Here is an 18970-nt window from a genome sequence, read left to right on the forward strand (position 1 = left end):
TAGTCCTGCTCCCAGGAGAGAAGAGCACTGCAGCATTGTGGGTGGCAGAAGAAGCGGCTGCTGAGAGGGACAGTTGATAATAATGACACAGCCACCTGTGACAGTCCTTACCTGTGTACCTGCCTCTGCTGACTTACGTCTACCCTCACAGTGTGTAGTCTCCAGATGAAGGGTTTAAACCTAGGAGATTGTGTTCCTAGGAGGAGAGGAGGAGAACGTCTAGCAGTCTCTACCACATACTGCTAGAGCCCCACTAGTAGCCTATGAGGAAGGGTAGATGGTTGTGCCTGGCTGTATCAATGCTGAGTCTGTAGAAGACATTTGATAAGTACTTGTGGAATGGGTGAATGTGTGGGAGACCTAGAGGTTAAGTACTCTCCCCAGGGTCACATAGTTAACTGGGGCAGAGTTGTGATTCTTACTTAACCTGAGTCCAGTGCTCATATTTCTGACTGCTCTGACTGGCACTTCAATCAGAGCTGGAACCCTGCTGCAGTTGGCCAAGTGGCCAGAACGTCACAGTATGTGCCCTGTGCTCTTGCTTGATGAGAAAAGTACTTGCAGTGTCAGAAGGGAGAGGGAAAGGAGGTGGGAGATGTCTCTTAAAATCCAGAAAAGCAACCAGTCTCTCCCCAGTCAGCTTTCCTTTCCTTTTGCAAATTGAAAGCAATTTTTTTTAACCTCATTCAGAGTATTGTTGGCCTAGCAACTTGATTGACTCACTGCATTGTCTCTCCTTTGGTTTCAAAAGCCAAGGACGCGCCTTTGGCAGGGACTCTGCTCCTAACTGGACAAGTGCTCCTGTCACTTTAATCTTCACTTTAAAACTGAGGAAATAGAACCACTTGTTGGTATAATAGCAGTTTTGAAAGGGTTTATTTTTTAAACCTTCTTTCAGGAAAGTGTTCGAACCATGTTATGGTTTGGATGTGAGGTGTCCCCCAAAAGCTCATGTATGAGACAATGCAAGAAGGTTCTGAGGAGAAATGACTGGGTTGTAAGAGTCTTAACCCAATCAGTGATTTAATCCCCTGATAGGGATTAACTGAGTGGTAACTGAAGTGGTGGGTATGATTGGAGAAGGTGGGAATTGGGGCATGGTTTTGGGTATGTACTTGTATCTGGCAAGTGGAGTCTCTCTCTGCTTCCTGGTCATGATGTGAGTTCGTTCCCTCTTCCACACTCTTCTGCCATGAACCCTGAGAAATGGTGCTGGCCATCTATGGACTAAGACCTCTAAAACCGTGAGCCCTCAAAGAAACTTGTCCTCCTCTACAATTGTGCTGGTTGGGTCATTTAGTTACAGCAGCAGAAAAGCTGACTAAAACAGACCATATCTGTGATGAAACCTGTGAGAGTCAGGCAACCAGTCTAAAGGGAAGCTTAGTACACAGTTAACTCTGTATTTCCTGAATGCAGAGGGGCTAGAGTAAATTAAGCACTTAGAGAGATCCTTGGCATATAAGAAAGATTCAACTTCATTAGCCAGGGATTTCCTCTCTGTTCAGAGTGCCCACAGTCTATCTTCTGGTGTTGTTAGTTGATGTGCTATTCATTTACCAAAGGGATTGTACTTCTCACTGTATTCTTGACCTTTTAAAATAATCATTAGAAAGGGAATTTTCTTTCAAATCAAATTTTTTCCAATTGTGTACAAAGCCAGGTCAAATTATTTATGGATTACCTGCTGTGTAAATTATTTGCATGCCTGTAGCCATCTGCACTTCTTAAAAAGTAATTTTCAATTTTCCACATGATACATTAATAATCTATTTTTCTTGAAACATCACAGATAAGACTTAAGTTATTCGTGCCTGCCTTCACCAGTCTCATTCATCATTGGCTCCATTGTTTTCAGTTTGGTATTTTTCTTTATAAACCTTTTTTCATTCCATTCCCATTTAAGTTCATTCAGCATTTGTGATGTGCCTGCTACATGCCAGACCAGGAATATAAAGACAAAAAAGACATAGCCCTCACCACCCCCAGGGGGCCCAGTGTCTAAGACAGGAGAGAGAAGCAGGCTTAAATGGCAATGTCATGGCATGATAGGAAATAAATGCGAGGGAAAGCCATGGCAAGGAGGTAATGTTAGGCCCAACATTGAGGGATGTTCTGCCTCTGAGCAGAGATGAGATGAGATGAAAGGGCATTTTAGTAAGAAAACAATTCTGAGACATGGACGTTGGAAACTTTAGATCTGACTGGCACATGTGATTTTGGGGAGAAGTTATTGAAGATAAAGAGCTTCATTAATGTCACAGTTGTCCATATTCAATGCAGTGTGTTCTTAGTAAACAGAGTCCTTGCAGCCGTATGAGCTATAGCAGATCTGGTTTGCTTTGTACCAGTTGCCCAGTATGACTACAGCCTGACAGATGTGTGCATTTGCATACTTTCATGCAGTTGTTTCAGCCTCAGGTAACTGAAGCATTGAATCAGTGGGAAGGTGGCAAACTGTAGTGCTACCTGGAGCGGCTCTTCTTCAGTGCCTTCTGATTGGTGGCCTTGTGCAGGGTGACTGCACGATTTATTATCCAAACAAGTACAAGTTTTGAGAGTGCTCTTTTTGATTATACTGTGACAACAGATGTAAACTTGAACTGTCTGGGGAAAACCTAGATGTGTGGTCACTCTTGCCGTGTGGTAAATTGAACCTTTAAGTGTGATAGAGCTCTATATTTTTTATGGAGAAACAAAAATTTGGATATCATTGTGAAATCCCCTGATTTTAAGAGACTTCTATTGTTAAAAAAAAAATAATCAAACCAAAAACAAAAACCCTAGAGAGGGCCATACCAGCCGCGCCAGTGCTAAGCTTCAGTCCATGTAACTATAATTGTGGACATTTGCAATTGATTTTTTTTTGTGAAAGATTCCATCTCACAGGTACTCAATTTTTTTTTTAATCAGTTAACTATTGCTGAATAACAAGTCATCCCCAAACCACACAGCTTACAAAAATAAAATAAAAGCATTTATTACTATCTAGAAGTCTGTTTGGGCAGTTGGGTGATTCTTCTGGTCTTGTTGGATCATCCATGCATCTGTGGTCAGCTGTGTCTTGGGTTGGTAGTCCTGCTGATCGTGGCTGGACTCTCTTGGGTGTTTGGGAGTTGACTGGCTCCAGGGTGGTCAGATGGAGCAACTAGTTTTTTCTCCACTTGATCTCATCCTCTGTAAGGTCAGCCTTGTCACATGGTAATGGTAGGTAAGGAGAGAGGGATTTCATCCCTCTTCAGGTCTAGGCATGGAACTAGCATGCTAGCATTTCCATAACATTCTATATTAGCCAAAGCAAGTCATAGGCCAGTTTAGGTTCAAGGGATGGGGAAACACATTCTAGCCCTTGATGGGAGGAATTATAATGCCAGCTGGGTGCAAGGAGGGGTATAGAATTGGGAGCATTATTGCAATCAATCTACTACAATTACTTGTTTTTAAAATTATGTATTTTAGCTGGGTGCAGTGGCACATGCCTATAATCCTAGCTATTTGAGAAACTGAGGCAAGAGGATCTCAAGTTGGAGGCCAGCCTGGGCAACTTAATGAGATGCTGTCTCAAAATAAATAAAGGGCTGGGTGTGTAGTTTAGTGATGGAGCACTTGCCTAGCATTTGCCAGGCCTTAGGTTCAATCCTGCATTCCCCTTCCCCCAAATTATGTTCTTAAATAATGAGACAGATGCCTTTTTTTTTCCCCCTTCAGATAAACGAATCCAGCTATACATGAAAAGCCTACTTTGTCTTCCAAGCTCTCAAAAATGCATGCCTCCTGTGCCAGGAGGCCTTACTGTCATTCAGCAGGAACTAGAAGCTTTAGGCTCTCAATATGCAAACATCGTGAATCTCAACAAACAAGTGTATGGACCATTTTATGCAAATATACTTCGGAAGCTGCTCTTTATTGAGGAAACCATGGGGAAGGTAAATGCTTCATCTCCACCCAACTAAAGATAAACTGACACTGGAGACAAGATGGGAAATCCAGCACTTTGGTACCCAGTCCATAACCATCAATGGCATTATAGATATGGCACATTCTCAGTACTGTCTGTGGTGCAGTGTTAGCCCAAGCCTGTGTAATCTGGTAATGTCAGCATTACAGAAGACACACATATCACATAGACCCCACCTATGCATCACTTTCAAGTTTATTAAAACAGACATTTCTAATGAACAAAAGGCAATTTGTAATTAATTATATTACCTATATAGTACTTGTTTTCCTAAGCATTTTTATTTGACTTATTCATTCAGCTGATAAGGAGTTGTTTTCCTCATTTGTCAGTATCACATCTAATGATTTTTAATTTTGGTACAACTTTTTAAAGGGCTGAAAATTGTGCAAATATCCTAGGCAATTGATGTTCTGAATAAATGATGTGAAGTAAGCATAATTGTATATGAAGTGTACAATTTCATTTTTATTAATGTAAAATAGAAACTTACATAGTAAGTCCTCAATTCACCAAATGTACCAGATCATATTTTATAATACCAATTGTTAGTATTTATTTAGAAGTTAAATTTATTAAATGGATTTTAATGCTATGTACAAACTTTTAGATAAAAATGATTCTTATTTAGTGAAAATAGAAACAAATCCCCTCCTTAAAAAAATTTTCTAGAGGTTGATTTCTTCTTAAAAAGTAACCTGCTCTCTGAGAGAAACAATTTAAGCACAAATCTCTTAGTGAATTTCCTTAAATTTCTCAGGCCATAGACAGGTTTATGTAAGATTTTATTATTTTTATGTAAGTCAGGGATGGTTTGAATTGGTTTCCTTATAAGAAGAAGAGAAATTAATAATAAAATGAGATCCCATTCTCCATAAAGTTCTGAAAAAGAAACAGGTGAACTTTGAATTTCTTCACCATTATAACTTAACTTACAAATGCCTTTTTTGCTGAATAAATCCTTACCCTGTTATGACCATTATCTGCCATTTTAGAGCACTAAATCAGACCTTGTGCAGATGGGCACTGGTTGTCGTTGTGACTTTAGAAAAGTTGGCTTATGCTCCTTTTAGTGTGTTGAAGGAAATACTACTGTTTGGGAGTACTCAGTCTATAAAGTGCTTTCATTGCCAAAATACATTTTGGATTTTTTTGTTTTCCAGGGACCCATTAAACATTAGTAATTTGGTGAGAAAAATAAAGTAAAAAGAATATTCCTTTCTCTTCCAACCTCCTTTTCCTTGTCACATTCTCCACCATTATGGTGTTACTTCATTATTTTATGAAGTTCTAGGAAATGATTGTGTGAATAGATTATCTCCAATCTTTGAATTTTGGAGAATCTGCCAAAAGTTTATGAAATTCTGAATATCGTTTTTCCCCACAATGCCCCATACACACGTCAGACATTCTGTTTTAAAGCAGGTGCGCATAGGTGGACTTTACTAAAGAGCGAATCATGGACTTGCCCATTTTGTTCTCCCACACTCCCCTCTGCCATGTTTCCCTGTGCTTAGAAACCATAAGGTGCTGGAGACTTCAGTTTTCGTTTTCTCTGAAGCTGAAGTAGTTTTCAATCGTGCTCACTTTGGGGCGTGGGTGGCTGGGTGGGTCTGCCAGTAGAAGGGCATACATTGTGTGATATTTTTTTGTTGTTGCTTTCTGAGGTGAACTGTATGCTTAACAGTGGTGTATATTTTTATTGTCAGATTGGAATCCAGCTGATAATTCATTTATGTACTTGATTATACTGCAGTTGTCTACAGGAAAACAACGTGCAAACATTTTTAAAAATACATTTAAAATGAAGGGCATTCTTCTTTTTTTAACCTAGCAAAGTAAATCTCAGTGTCTCAAGTCTGGATTTAGTCAACTACATTTACTAGGGTTTTAAAATCTTATTCCTTAGTATATTGCTTATTTAGTTTTACTTAATTGTTTACTTCTACTTTTGAGATTTTCCTGATGTGGTCTTGTTTTGTAATGTAAATTTTATTAAACACCATGCACACATTTTCATTCTTCTCTTGCTGAAACATGTACTGTATGTACTCACTAAATTTGAAAACATTAAAAATTATTTCAAAACAGCCAGTGTCTGTTTTCTGACTACTTTTGGGTAGCCTAGGGGTGGGATATTTACTGTAGTTGTTCTATAAAGATTCTCGTGCTCATTGCCAGAGCCTTGCAGACATCAAGTTATCTTCATTCATTCAGTCATTTGGTTATCAAATACCTGTTGAGCATCTGCTATGTGGTAAGTATCCCCGATTTCATAAAGGGATGACTAGAGAAATGCCGTCCTTAAGAAGTTTATAATCTAGTAAGAATACAATAACATTTATAGAATAAACAAGTGCTCATGATCATCAAACTATGTTTCATGGAGAACATAATTCTTATGCTAAAACATGAAGGCTGCATAGAAATTTGCCAAGTCAAGAAAGGAAAAAGTCCAACAGGCCAAGTGCACAGTGAGTACAGCAATTTGGAGAAATGGTGAGCCCAGGGAGTAGCACAAGGTGAAAGAGTGAAGTGGTGAGAGGTGACAAGAAAGGTGAGAAGATTCTTGGATGCTGTACTGAAATGGCTTTTGTTGTTGTTGTTGTTCTGCAAGGGATAAAGTATCATCGAATCTTTGAAACAGAAGGTCATGAACAAATTCGTGTGTTGGAAAGATTACCCTGGCAAAGAACAGTGGTTGGTGGTGAGGGAATGTTCCTGTGTGTGAATGTACATGTGCACATTCCCGTGTGTACGCATGTATGCGCTCATACAGGAACACACACTTGAGCAATAGAAATGGACTCCGGGTGACAGAAGCAGTGAAGGAGTTTATTGGATGGGATGGAGTACCTCACAGAGTCTTATTTAATCAGAGGAATCAGGCTAGGAAATGGGTAGGAACCAAAGTAATCCTAATTGCAGGAATCCAGCTACACTGGTCCCTGCAGAGGCTTCAGAGATTGATTTCTCATAGATGGCTTCTATGCCTCATTTACATAAAACTTAAAAGTTCTGAATGATGACATTCATTTGAGTGAGTCTAGATCAAGTGTCCAGGATCTAATTTGTAGGGGATAGATAGTTGACACTTATACTCCTGGGATCCCACCAGAGTCATCCTACTTGGGATTTTCCTGCTGAGAAGCAGAAAAAGAAATCCACTAAAACCATCATTCATGAAGTTCTTAAGAAATGTGTGAGCAGACCAGGCAAAACAACCATGCTTCTGAAAGTGATAAAAAAAAAAAAAGAACAAATCGTAAGGAAGGACAAAGAAACCAACCTTTATTAGAATGTGTGGATGAACTGCTCCCAAGTCTCTGTGGCCTCGAGATAAACTCATTTCTCAATCACAATTCAAAGCAGTGGGGAGGGTGAATGGGGGTACACCTACTCCATTCAGTCATCCAGGGACCCATCTTATGACTCTGCTGTCTTCTAGATCTTCAGAGTCCTTTCCATTCACTGAGCAGATGGGGACAGAAAAGGAGGTTCCACTTTCACTCATGTCCCCTTGCCAGTATTCCATTACGTGAACCCATCTAACTTCAAGGAGGCGGCACGTGTGCCCAGGAGAGAGACGTGGGCATGGATGTGGGTAAGCATTATTCTCTATGTCAGTTCCCTGCAGCTTCCTTGAATGAATCCCAGTGAACTTTCTCTTTAGGGAAATAAGTTGAAAACTGGTGCCTGCTCTGACCTTTGGTGGCAACTCCCTAGAACACCATGTGGAGAAGACTTTGAATAATTAATGGAGATCTATGGTTGATTAGCCAAGGGGAGGGACACCTTTTGTGTAAGGTTTTTTTTTTTTTTTTTTTCACTTCTCATTTGTATCTTTTTCAAAATTAACGTTCAGCCCGTTCTTCTAGGGGTTCCAAAATTAAGTTCCAAAATTGTCCACTCATCATGGCTCAGTAAAAAGTAGCATGGGGCTGAGGGTCATGAGGTCTGAGTTTGAGTTCACTCCTATTACTTAATAGCTGTGAGAACCCAAGTCAGTCTTTTAATGTCCCTGAATCTGAGTTTTCTACCCTACTGTCCACCAGACTGTTTATTTCACAGAGGTATTGTGAGGATCAAATGAGATGTATTTGAAATTGTCTGCAAATTCTAATGTATTCAGAATACATTATAATAACTATAATTTATGAGTCCTAAATCTCTTTCAAGCTTCAAGAGGTTTTAGTACTTTGAGATGCAATGATTAAGTACTTAGCTACATAAGAACAAAAATTATATCTCATCAGAGCTATGGTTCATTAAGCCCAATATTGTCATTGGCAGAGAAACTCAAGGGTAGGTAGAGGGCTGTGGTTGTTGTCCTTGATGCTAACTTCAAAGGATAGTGACAAAACAATGTGTGTTAATTTCACATAGTAATCAATTATGACTTTATCCTGCATGATTCAATCTAAACTTTCAAAATTTTGTTTGTATTATAGCTTGTTCCATCTTGTTCTCTATTTTTGGAATGAAATGTTTTCTTATAAATTCTAAGCTTATTATTTTCTTTTAGATTTCAAGGGAAAAATGGGGAGTTATTATAAGGCTTTATGAACAATAAAGGAAACCCAGATAATCCTGTCTCAGCAGCTGCACTTGCAGGTGTGCTGGAGAAGCTGATATAATCTTTGTCTTTTAGAACCTAATAGCAGCCACTGAGCATTTACCATATGGCATGGACTGCTTTAAGTACTTTATATCAATTATCTCATGTGACTACACAACATGCTCTCAGGCAAACTATCATTTCTATGTGTGCAAAATGCGACTCAGAGGCGACTTGCCCAAGGTAACAGAACTGTTAAGTGTATTTGAACCTAAGGAAGGAGTCTAACTCTTGAATGTGTGCTCTTATCTACTTGCTATATTGGCTCCTCAGATCATCCTGTCAGAAGTATTTCTCAGTGTTCCGATGCTACCAAATGCTGATTTGGTGTTTACTTCTCAGCTTCTGTTTCTGTCTTCCCTTTCTGTGTATCTTAATTGAAAATGTCCCAAGAGAGAATATGATTGAGTTTGTTTGCCACTAGTCAGTATGGACATGACGCTGTGTTAGGTAAAGTTTTCCTGATAAGCATCTTTGGCCCTCTCACATCTAGCCTACATGGTTGTTTTGGGAGGGTACATGGCCCTACAGGTTTTCACAGGATGATAAGGGCTCATCACATGAAACAAAACTTTTTAGAAAAAGGCTGTGGGCATGACAGGCAGCTGAAGATTTTTGAACTCACAAGTCTTGCTCAAAATGCAAAATATTCTCTGCTTATAGACTTAGAAACTTTGGTCCACGATTTCTCTTACCTTGCTGTTTGTGAAATGACAGAATTCAGGAACTCTTTTTCTGTCCTTGCCTTTTCAGTGTGGAATCCTTTCTCTGACCCTGCCTCTGGTTTCTAGTTCTGAATGTATAAATTTATCCAGTGTAGAAATGAAGCCTGAACATAACCTAGTCTGAACCAAGGATTAAGAAGAGGTATATTTTTTTTCTTGAGTATCTTCATATTTAAGCTTCTCAAAACACAGTTCAAATTTCTTTAACATGGGTTAAGGCAATAATGGCCCAGCTCTACTAGATCTTTCTAGTATCATCTACAGACATGTCCAGACAAGCCCTATGTGAGAACCACACTCGGTTGCCAGAATGTGGTAGAATGTACTTTAAAGCTCTAGAGCCATTTCTGTCTGTTGAAATACCATTGATCTGTCTTCCCCATGCTTTCATTGTGGTAGTAAATACAGTGGTTAAAAGCATGGGCTCTGAGGTCAGATAATTATTGACTTAAATTCCAAATCTGCTTGGGCAGATTCTTAACCATCATGAGTCTTAGTCTCTCACCATCGAGTGGGGATAGTCATACTTATGCCCCAGGGGTTGAGCATTTGACTAGAAAATGTGTTTATAAAGGGATGATTCCAATGTCTGGCAAAGAGTGACACTCAGTAAATGGAAACTTTTCCTTATATTACAGAGCCCATGTGGACACTCCTGCCTTTCCCTTTTCCTTGCTCTTCCATCACCAGTGCTCCCTATTCTCCTATCCTTGTCCCATAGCATTGGTCTATTTCTCATCTGGCTACCACAACATTTTATATGTAAGTGATGGGATAGTAGTGTGCCAAGATGTTAACCATCTTTTTTTCTCTCTGGGATCTCCTGGTCCTCTATTCAAACCATCAGTGACAGCAGAAAACAAATCATAAGACTGTCTCTAGATTTTTGATTTCAAAAATACAGCCTCTTAGGGAATTGGAAAGAAGGCATGAATTTGACCTGGGGTGCAGGTGTAATGCAGGATGGATTCCAAGTGATTATGGTAGCTGTGTTGTAATGGCCAAACATCAGTCAGTGTCAGCCAACTATCACCAAGGAGGACTTTGGGACTACTACTACCAGGCTCCTGCTTTTCAAGAGAAACTTTAAACCTCAGGACAAAACAAACAAACAAACAAACAAAAAAACATCAAATTTGTTATCACCCACTGAAATTTTTTTTCTTTCAAATAATTTATTCAACACAAATTTATTCAGGAACGAACAACAGGGTAGAACCTAGGAATATAAAGAAAAGTAGGTTCTGTTCTGGAGCGCTCTGGAGAACCAGACACATAAACAGAGGATTATGGTATTCAGTGAGAGCAGCAGCAATATGCTACCAATCAGAAAGCTGAGTTTGTCTTAACAAGCTTTCCAGGCGATTCTGAGAGATCCTATCATTTACAAATCACTTTCATAGTCCCTTCCCCACTAGACTCTAAATGAGGTACTTTCTGGTCATTCACAAGACCATATTCAAATTGATCTTGTCTCTAAGAAAATTGAAGAACCTAAAGGACAGGGGCTGATTCTTCAATGATTTTTCTTCACCTATTTTCAGATGTACATCAATACAGTACTTAGGAGCACTGAAATTTAAGTAGTTAATTCAGAAATTAGACTAACTTGGTGCAAGGCTTATATATTTACAAATTTTCATAACATTGCAGTCAGAAATTCATAAGGCTTCCTATTTTGATCATTAAAAATGGCATATAGTTCAGCAGCATTAAGCACATTGTATAACCATCAACACCATCTAGAACTTTTACATCTTACCAGATGCAATTATCCATTTAGCAATTATTGGTATCTTTTGCTTTTTTCCAATGGGATTTTTCCCTATATTAATTTATTTTAAACTAGGGAGACCAACCTGTGTTTTTTTAAACAATATTTTGGAAATTTAAAAATTTTTCATGGAATCATTAAATCATGTTTTAGAATTATTTTTATCAAATCCTGTATGCTTTCTGTGTTGCCATCCTTGAAGTTCTTTGCCAACTCAATGTTAGGAATATTCACTTACATTTTCTTCTAAACTTTTTTTTTAAACACTGAAAATTTAATTCATATAGGACATATTAAAAGTATGCCCAGATATATTTTTCTCCCAAATGGCTCCGCTGTTCCAATGTCATTTAGTGGACTCCCGCAATTGATTTGTCAATTTTGTTTTTATACTAATTTCTCCATGTGCTCAGATTACAGGTCTAGTGCCTTGGGAATTTACCACTTGTCTGTTATGCCTGACTCTCTAGTATTAATGCCTCCCCACATTATGATCATTCTGATACACCCATGGGCACCGTCGCTGTTTTCTTATTTGTTTTTGTGGTGCTGGGGATTGAACCCAGGGCCTTAGTGCGCGCGAGGCAAGCACTCTACCGAGCTATAGCCGCAGCCTCACCACCATCACCATTTAACCAATCCTATTACTAGGCCTTTGGGAAGTTTCTCATCCTTTCAAAAATGCAAATTTGGATTGAGTGAAGTAAATTCTCTGCCTCGGTGGTTCTGGTTGCGCAAATTACTGGTTCACATTTTTGTTGGTCTACATTATTGGGCAATTGGCCATACACCTGTCGCCCGGAGTCCAGAATTACCAGGGTAAGACTTCCGACCTTCACTAGGGGGCGCAGTTTCCAGGCTCGGTCTCGGCCACTTCCGGTTTCCTCCGCAGGTTCAGTCGGCAACAGGCGGAACCTTTCTGACGCGTCTCAGATTAACATGCGCGGCGGGGACGGTTTAGGCCACCGAGCACCGCTCTTGAGGCGTGCTGCAGCTTGCTGGGGCAGTCAAGGCGTGCGTGAGAGTTCTGTCTGCTTCTTCCTTTGTCGTGAACGGCATGGACGTGCTAGCGGAGGAGTTTGGAAACCTAACCCCGGAGCAGCTGGCAGCGCCGATCCCGACTGTAGAGGTAAGTGACGGGAGTGAGAACTGCAGGCGCACGGAGGCATCTCAGGAGGCGTTTCCCGGAGAGCCTTGGTAGCGAAGGGGGGCGGACCGTCGACTTCTGCGCATGCTCAGGGGTTCTGCGCATGCTCAGAGCTCCGCGCGTGCGAGTCCTTTCCCGATCCTGCGTCCGCGTGCTGGTGAAAAAGCCGGGTCACTAGCTGTCCGCGGTTTCGGGGCCGGAGAAGCACCGCGTTTGATGCTCGGAATGGAGCGCTTACAGTATACGTTGTGCATGGGCGTGGATTGGCTCTCGCACTTCCCCTGGAGGACCGGTTACATCCTCACGGGTTTTCAGAGAAGTGCACTGAGGTCCAGGGGAGCTTAGGCCACTTTCATGAATCCCCTCAGCTGGCTGAGGTGGTCGTACCAAGTCGTCTGAATCCCAGGGTAGCAGGGTAGTCGTCATTACTTTCAACTCAAGAGTTCACGTTTGGGCTGCAAGGCATTTCTCAAACGCCCTGAATATTTACCCCAAATGTCTGTTTTCTGGGGGGAAAGCCCTATAGCTTTCATCAGATTCTCAGAAGTTAAGGGTAGCTTACCTACGGTAAGCTGCCAAAAGAGGTGCACCTGTTGACATTTTTATTTTCTGGAATGTCTTATATCCTTAAAATTTTTTTTTTTTTTTTTTTTTTGTAGTTGTAGCTGGAGAGAATGTCTTTATTTTTGTGTGGTGCCTAGGCTCAAACCCAGTGCCTCACTCGTGCTAGTGTTGTGGGGTCCGGTTATCGACGCCTAGTGAGACCCCCAGAAACTAAAGTAGGAAAAAAGTTTATTTCGGGAAAAGAGAAAAAAAAAAGAAAAAGAAAATGGACTGACATGTCAGGACCACTACTCCAAGGGGGGCAGTAGTAGTAGGGAGTGACTTCAGCAAGCTCGTTTTTAAAGTGAAAAACCATAAAAAAAAATCCTGGCAGGCTTACAGTAGGGGTCTTTTCCCTTTTTTTCCCCCAAGGAGTGCAAGCAGCCAGCTCCAGCTTATCTATTTCAGGCTGCACCTGTCGGGTTCGTAGGGCAAGCTAGATGGGGGAGCCAGACTACCCATGTCCAAAACCGGTAGCTTCTGGGGCTTCTGAAGGGGATGGGTTGCTTCACAGAAATGGTTACAGTGTCCTTAACTCATGACCACATTATTTTATCTCAGGTACTGTCCTTGTATTTACCACCGTCAGCACAACTCAGTGATTTTATTTGGACCCATTTTGGTTTGGTCAGTCTTAACTAGATAGATTTGTTTTATATCAGAGGATCTCTACCTTTTTCTTTTTATAAGAGGATCTCTACTCTTTCACACTAGGCAAGCACTCTGCCACTGGGCCCCAGCCCCAGCCCTCTTATATACTATTCAAACTTGGAAATCTTCATTGGCTTGGAATGGGGAAGTGGATTTCTGATAGAGGGAACAGGGTACTTGAAACCCCACGGCAAGACCATCAGATTTTTCTGAGGAACTAAAATCCAGTAGTTCTAGGAGAATAAGAAATGAAGGATATGTAAGGGTTCTAATTATGAAATGTTTTGTTAGACATCTGAAGGACCTTGGACTTTCTCCCTATGAGAACATTTGAAGGGTTTAAATGGGAGAGGAACATGATCAGTGATTCTACTGGCTTACAAGAACATCTTTATAATTATTTGAAGCTTAATGAAGTTGATTAATGATCATTCCATCAAATTGAACGTATGAGCTCCTGTAGCATACTGTTATCTATCAGGCAATACTGGATTTTAACTGAGCCCCTAACTATGTGTCAGTCTCTGTTTAGCCATAATATGTATTATGTTATTTAGTCCTTTTAAATACCATTTTCGTTTTATTTTACTAGTGTTCCAGAGTGGTCAAATAAATAGTCCAGTGTTAAAAGACTGGTGAGTGACTGATCTGGAATTTGTACTCGTTCAACCTGACTCCAGAGTCTTGATACTTAACTGCTATCTAGACTGTTTTTCTCTAAACACCTGAAGAAAGTAGCCTAGTAAATTTGTATTTCTTGTCTGAACTTGCAAACTATGAAGAGACCAGTACCACAATTCGAGTTTTCTGATTCAGGAATAACAATACGGTTTCCATATCTTAAGGGTTCTGCCTTCTAAATATACACAAATCAGAAATCCCATTCCTGTGATTCTCCCAGAAGACATTAGATTTCCTTGCTATCTACTGCCACAGGTATCCAGTCTGTCCTTCTTTCCTTCCTTTTTCTCAGAGTAACAGGTATGAATTTATTGAAGGGATAAGAAAGGGGAAAAGGGACACTGTCAAGGGAGAGAGTGAGTACTCTCAGAGAGAAGCACCTCCTACTGTTTCTTAACACGGTGGTTTCTTGTTTTTCTTCCTACCAAACTTTTTACTACTATCTTAGCCTCTGCTGTGTCCTTAGTTCTTAATGTTCTCATTGAGTGAATGAATACAATAAATAACTTTTTATTGCCTTTGCCCATTAGAGGTATTTGGCTAAAATGGCATTTTAAGGAACCCAGTGACATTTTACTTATTTTATACTGCTGAGTAGTATCTTTGCATTTAATTTAATTTGGGGCATAGTGAGTGGCCTCTGGATCTGTAAGGTGTCACTGTCCACTCAGTAGAGTGCACAGGTCCATCCCCAGTGGCTCACCGTAGCATGGATATTCACTCATCTTGTTCATTTATTCATTCAGTATTTGTTGGGGGTCTTTTCTGTGAGTCAGTAGATAGGCCGCTGCCCCTGGAAGAGCTTACCTTTGGAGCTGGGGATAAGAGTGTGAGGAGAGGTGGGGGAGGCTCAGCGTGTGTGTAAAGTGCTGCTCGTCCAGTCCTACTTGAAAAGGAGGAAGATTCTCCAGGGGTAGGATTTTGATGAACACCCACACGTGCAAGGTGGGCAGAGGAAAGCAGAGCGCGAGGCCCTGTCAGGAGGAAAGAGGTCGGAGAAGGAGGAGTCGCAGAAGGCGGTGGTCAGCATGACTGACACTGGGTAGGGTCTGAGGGCAGGGGCCTTGGAGTTGGCACCTCTGTCAGCTGTGCCCCAGGCAGCTGAGTCAGCATCCACAGCCCTGGGCTGCAGCCGGAGTGGGAGGAGAGGAACAGAAGCGCAGGGTGGACCGTTCTGGAAGTTGCTGCGGGGCCAAGGGAGGTTTCGTTTTTATGTTTTTAAATGAAAAGATGTGAACAGTGCCATGGTTTTAAAGAACATGTGGGTAAAAAGACTAGGCTGAGTATCCGGGGTTCGGGGGACAGAACTGGATGAGGGTTCTCATTTTCTGGAGGGAAAGGAGGTTGGAAGGCTGTGGTTGTGGCAGAGCGTCAGCCTTGACCAAGGAGTGGACCCTCCTGCTTTGGTATGTGAGGAAGTCGGTATGGGATTGGGTACAGGGGGAACTTTGAAGAGTGGGAGTAGGAAGATGAGGGACTGTATTAGTTTGTAGGATTACTGTAATGAAGTCCCACAAAAGCATAGCTTGACAACTGAAATTTAATTTCTCACAGTTCAGGAGACTGGAAGTCATAGCAGAGTTTGTTCCTTTTGGGGTCTGGGAGGGAAACTCTGTTCCATGCCTCTCCTCTAGCTTCTGGTGGTTTGCTGGCAAACTTTGGCATCCCTGGCCTGTAGAAGCTTTTCCCTGATCTCTACCTTCCTCTTCACATGATTCTGTCCCTGGGCATGTCTCTGTTCAGGTTTCCCCTTTTTGTGTGGAGATTAGCCATGTTGAATTAGGTCTCACCCTAACGATCTCATCAGAACTATTACATTGGCAACAACCATGTTTCTAAATAAAACTCACATTCTGGGCTGGGCTATAGCTCAGTGACAGCGCTTGCATAGCATGTGTGAGGCACTGGGTTTGAACCTTAGCACCATATAAAAATGAAAGTCAGGTTGTCCATGTACAACTACAAAAGAAAAATTTTAAAAAATCTCACATTCTGAGGTACTGGGGCTTAGTATTCAACATAAGATTTTGGGAGGCTCCAATTCAACTTTCATCAGTTGTGATTCTCCTCTTTGTTCTTTTTAAAATTCACATGTAATTTATATATAATAAAATGCACAGATATTAAGCATTCATTTACATTGGTTTTGATAGTTACTCAAATAACTATTGTCCAATACATGCTATAGAACATTTCCATTACCCTAGAAAGTTCTATTATGATCCTTTTCTATCCTCCTCCCCATCAACTTTTGAGTTCTTTCATCATAGTTTGGTTTGGCTGACTTTCTTTCTTTTTCCTTTTCTTTTTCTTTTTCTCTTTCTGGTATCAGGGATTGAACCCAGGGGTGCTTAACCACTGAGCCACATCACCAAACCTTTTTTAAAATTTTTTATTTTGAGACAAGATCTTGCTGAGTTGTGTAGGGCCTTGCTAAGTTGCAGAGGCTGACTTTGAACTTGTGATCCTCCTGCTTCAGCTGGAATTACAGGCTCGTACCACTGTGCCCAGCCTGGCTGACTCCTTTCTTAAAAATGTTTCTTCCATCCTCAGTTTGTCTGCCTCCCTCACTGGCCACTCCTCAGTCTCCATGGTTGGGTCTGCTCACCCTCCTCATCTTTAAATGTTGGTGTGTTCTTATTCTCACATTGTAGCGTTCCTCTCCATCTCCACTCCCATGCTTTTAGTTACCGCCTATTTGCTAATCTCTCCTTAACTTACACCTCCAGACTGCTGTGCTCCCGAGTCCAGACCTTGTGTTGCCTACTCTGCGTTTCACTGGAATGTCTGATGCATATCACAAACCAAATTTTCCCCCAACCAAACTCCTGGTAGTCCCTCCACAACTAAGGCTGCAAGGTTCTCTGTCTCCTCATCTTCATCGGAAGCTCTAGTATAGTAGCTCTGTCCCTCCATCTGCTCAGACCAGGAACCTTGGTGTTGATTTTGACTCCGTTTTCTTTCAAGCTCCATCTAATCTATTATTGGGTGCTGTTGGCTCTAACTGAAAACTTGCCTCCAAGCTAACAACTTCTCACTACCTGGGTTGTTCCAGCTTAGATTACTGCAGTTAAACACCAAGTGATCCTCTTGCTTTTAACCTTGCTTATTCTCAAGCTGGTAGCAGGAGTGATCCAGTTAAGGTGAACCAGATCGTCACTCTTCTGCTCAGAGCCTTCCTATGCGTCCCAGGTCACCAAAGTGAAAGCCATGTTTTACAGTTGCTGTGAGGTCCTATGTGATCCTTAGACCCTTCCTCAGGAATTGTGTAGTCTGACTTTAGACCCGGCTGTAACCATTTGTCAGAGTTTTCATTAGCAAATTAGATGCCATACGTGAAAAGATTCTATCATGGTAGGCAGTGGTCTAGTGTCCCAAAACTCAAGACATGTGGCATTTAGAATCATTTAATAGAGAAGCAAATGCCATGTGTGCAGCCCCTCTGCATCCCTGAGGTGAGCTCCTAACCGGGCACTTGTGCAGAGAGAATGGGAGGGAGGAAGGAGGAGCCTGGGACCCATCCCCCACCAGACTCAGCCTTACTATCCCATTCTCAAGTGAGCCAACCCCACTTACCAGGAAGGATCATGAAAATAAAATGTGAAAAGTACTTGGAATCTCGAGTCATCAGGAAGAGATTAAATGGTAGTATGTTTAGGAAATCTGTGATCTATATGTATGTGTATATACATGTATTTGTATGTATGTATGTGTGTGTATACATATATACATACACATGATTTTCAAAAAGGGGTTATAATTTCAAAATTGTTCTTCTTTGCTTTCTTTTGCTCACTGGTAAAGCTTTTATAACTTCACATAAAAGTATTATGGTACTGGCATAGAGTTCTTATATTCTTATTGTTTGGTTCACAGGAAAAATGGAGGCTGCTTCCAGCATTTTTAAAGGTAATTGTTTAACATTAAATAACTGATTATTTTTCACGTGATAAAAGTTTAAAAAGCACCTTTTTAAGATTGAATTTTTATTGCCAAATAACATGTTTTTACTTTGTATGATTGTGTACTTTGCTAGATTTTGCCAATTCAGGGAATTATAACTCTTTTTTTTTTTTCTTTTGGTGGTTCTGGGGATTTAATTCAGGGCATTTTACCGCTGAGCTACATCCCTAATCCTTTTTGTTTTTAGAGACAGGGTCTTGCTATGTTTTCCAGGCTGGACTCAAAATTGAGATGAGATCCTCCCACTTTAGTCTCCCAAGTCTCTGAGATTATAGGCATGTGCTACTGCACCCATCTGGCTAATATGAGGAATTTTAAGATAAAATCACTCGCTATATGGTCCTGGTTGGGTGAGGGTGGGGAGTGGCAGTGAGGGATGGTAATCTAATTTTAGAGGGAAGAAACAGTACATTTAGGAGCATGGCATATGCATAACAAAAGAAAACAAAATGCTGTTGGTATGAGAAATGTCACAAGTGTTCAGAGATGGCTACCCAGACAAGGTGAGATGTAAACTAGATTTTAAGAATAGAGGGTTGAACTAAGCTAAAAGAGGTGCAGAGTCTGGCTTATTCAGGGTGCTTAAGAGGAGCCTCCACAGCATCTGTGGGAAACAGACCAGTCTGTTTAGCTAGAATAAATGGGATAGTCAGAGGAACTGTTGAGTTTACTACAATATGGTATAGGGCTTCAGTTTGAGAGAGCTCATGTTTAGTAGTAGGTACCTTAGTGAGAAACTGCTGTTTCCCACTAGGATGGCTGTAATCAAAAGTTAAGACTATGTGGGGAAATTAGAATCTTTATGGGCTACTGGCAAGAATGTAGTGTTGCAGCTGCAGCAGTTGGTAAA

At 40.9% G+C, this 18970-nt stretch overlaps 2 protein-coding genes across 7 annotated transcripts in view; both read left to right on the forward strand.

Annotated features, from left to right (window-relative positions):
• TCP11L2 (t-complex 11 like 2) overlaps positions 1 to 5156 on the forward strand; it is a 40289-nt gene extending 35133 nt beyond the window's left edge. For both annotated transcript variants that reach the window (XM_079143073.1, XM_079143074.1), the window contains one exon: positions 3709 to 5156. In XM_079143073.1, the coding sequence (XP_078999199.1) occupies positions 3709 to 3953 (245 nt within the window). In that variant the 3' untranslated portion in view covers positions 3954 to 5156. The remainder of the gene's footprint in view (positions 1 to 3708) is intronic.
• Positions 5157 to 10678: 5522 nt separating this feature from the next.
• Positions 10679 to 18970, forward strand: part of POLR3B (RNA polymerase III subunit B) — a 126586-nt gene continuing 118294 nt past the window's right edge. The window contains exons 1-3 of one of the 5 annotated variants that reach the window (XM_079143079.1): positions 12352 to 12461; positions 14077 to 14111; positions 18034 to 18066. Coding sequence is in view for 2 of the 5 variants with exons in the window: in XM_079143077.1 (XP_078999203.1) it covers positions 12133 to 12204; positions 18034 to 18066 (105 nt within the window). In the remaining 3 variants the exon portion in view is untranslated. Of the gene's footprint in view, positions 12205 to 12351; positions 12462 to 14076; positions 14112 to 14986; positions 15564 to 18033; positions 18067 to 18970 lie in introns of those variants that run through there. The other 4 variants (XM_079143077.1, XM_079143078.1, XM_079143080.1 and 1 more) reach the window with 4 other exon arrangements.

Source organism: Sciurus vulgaris (assembly GCF_902686455.1).
Source record: "Sciurus vulgaris genome assembly, chromosome: 5".
NCBI lineage: Eukaryota > Metazoa > Chordata > Mammalia > Rodentia > Sciuridae > Sciurus > Sciurus vulgaris.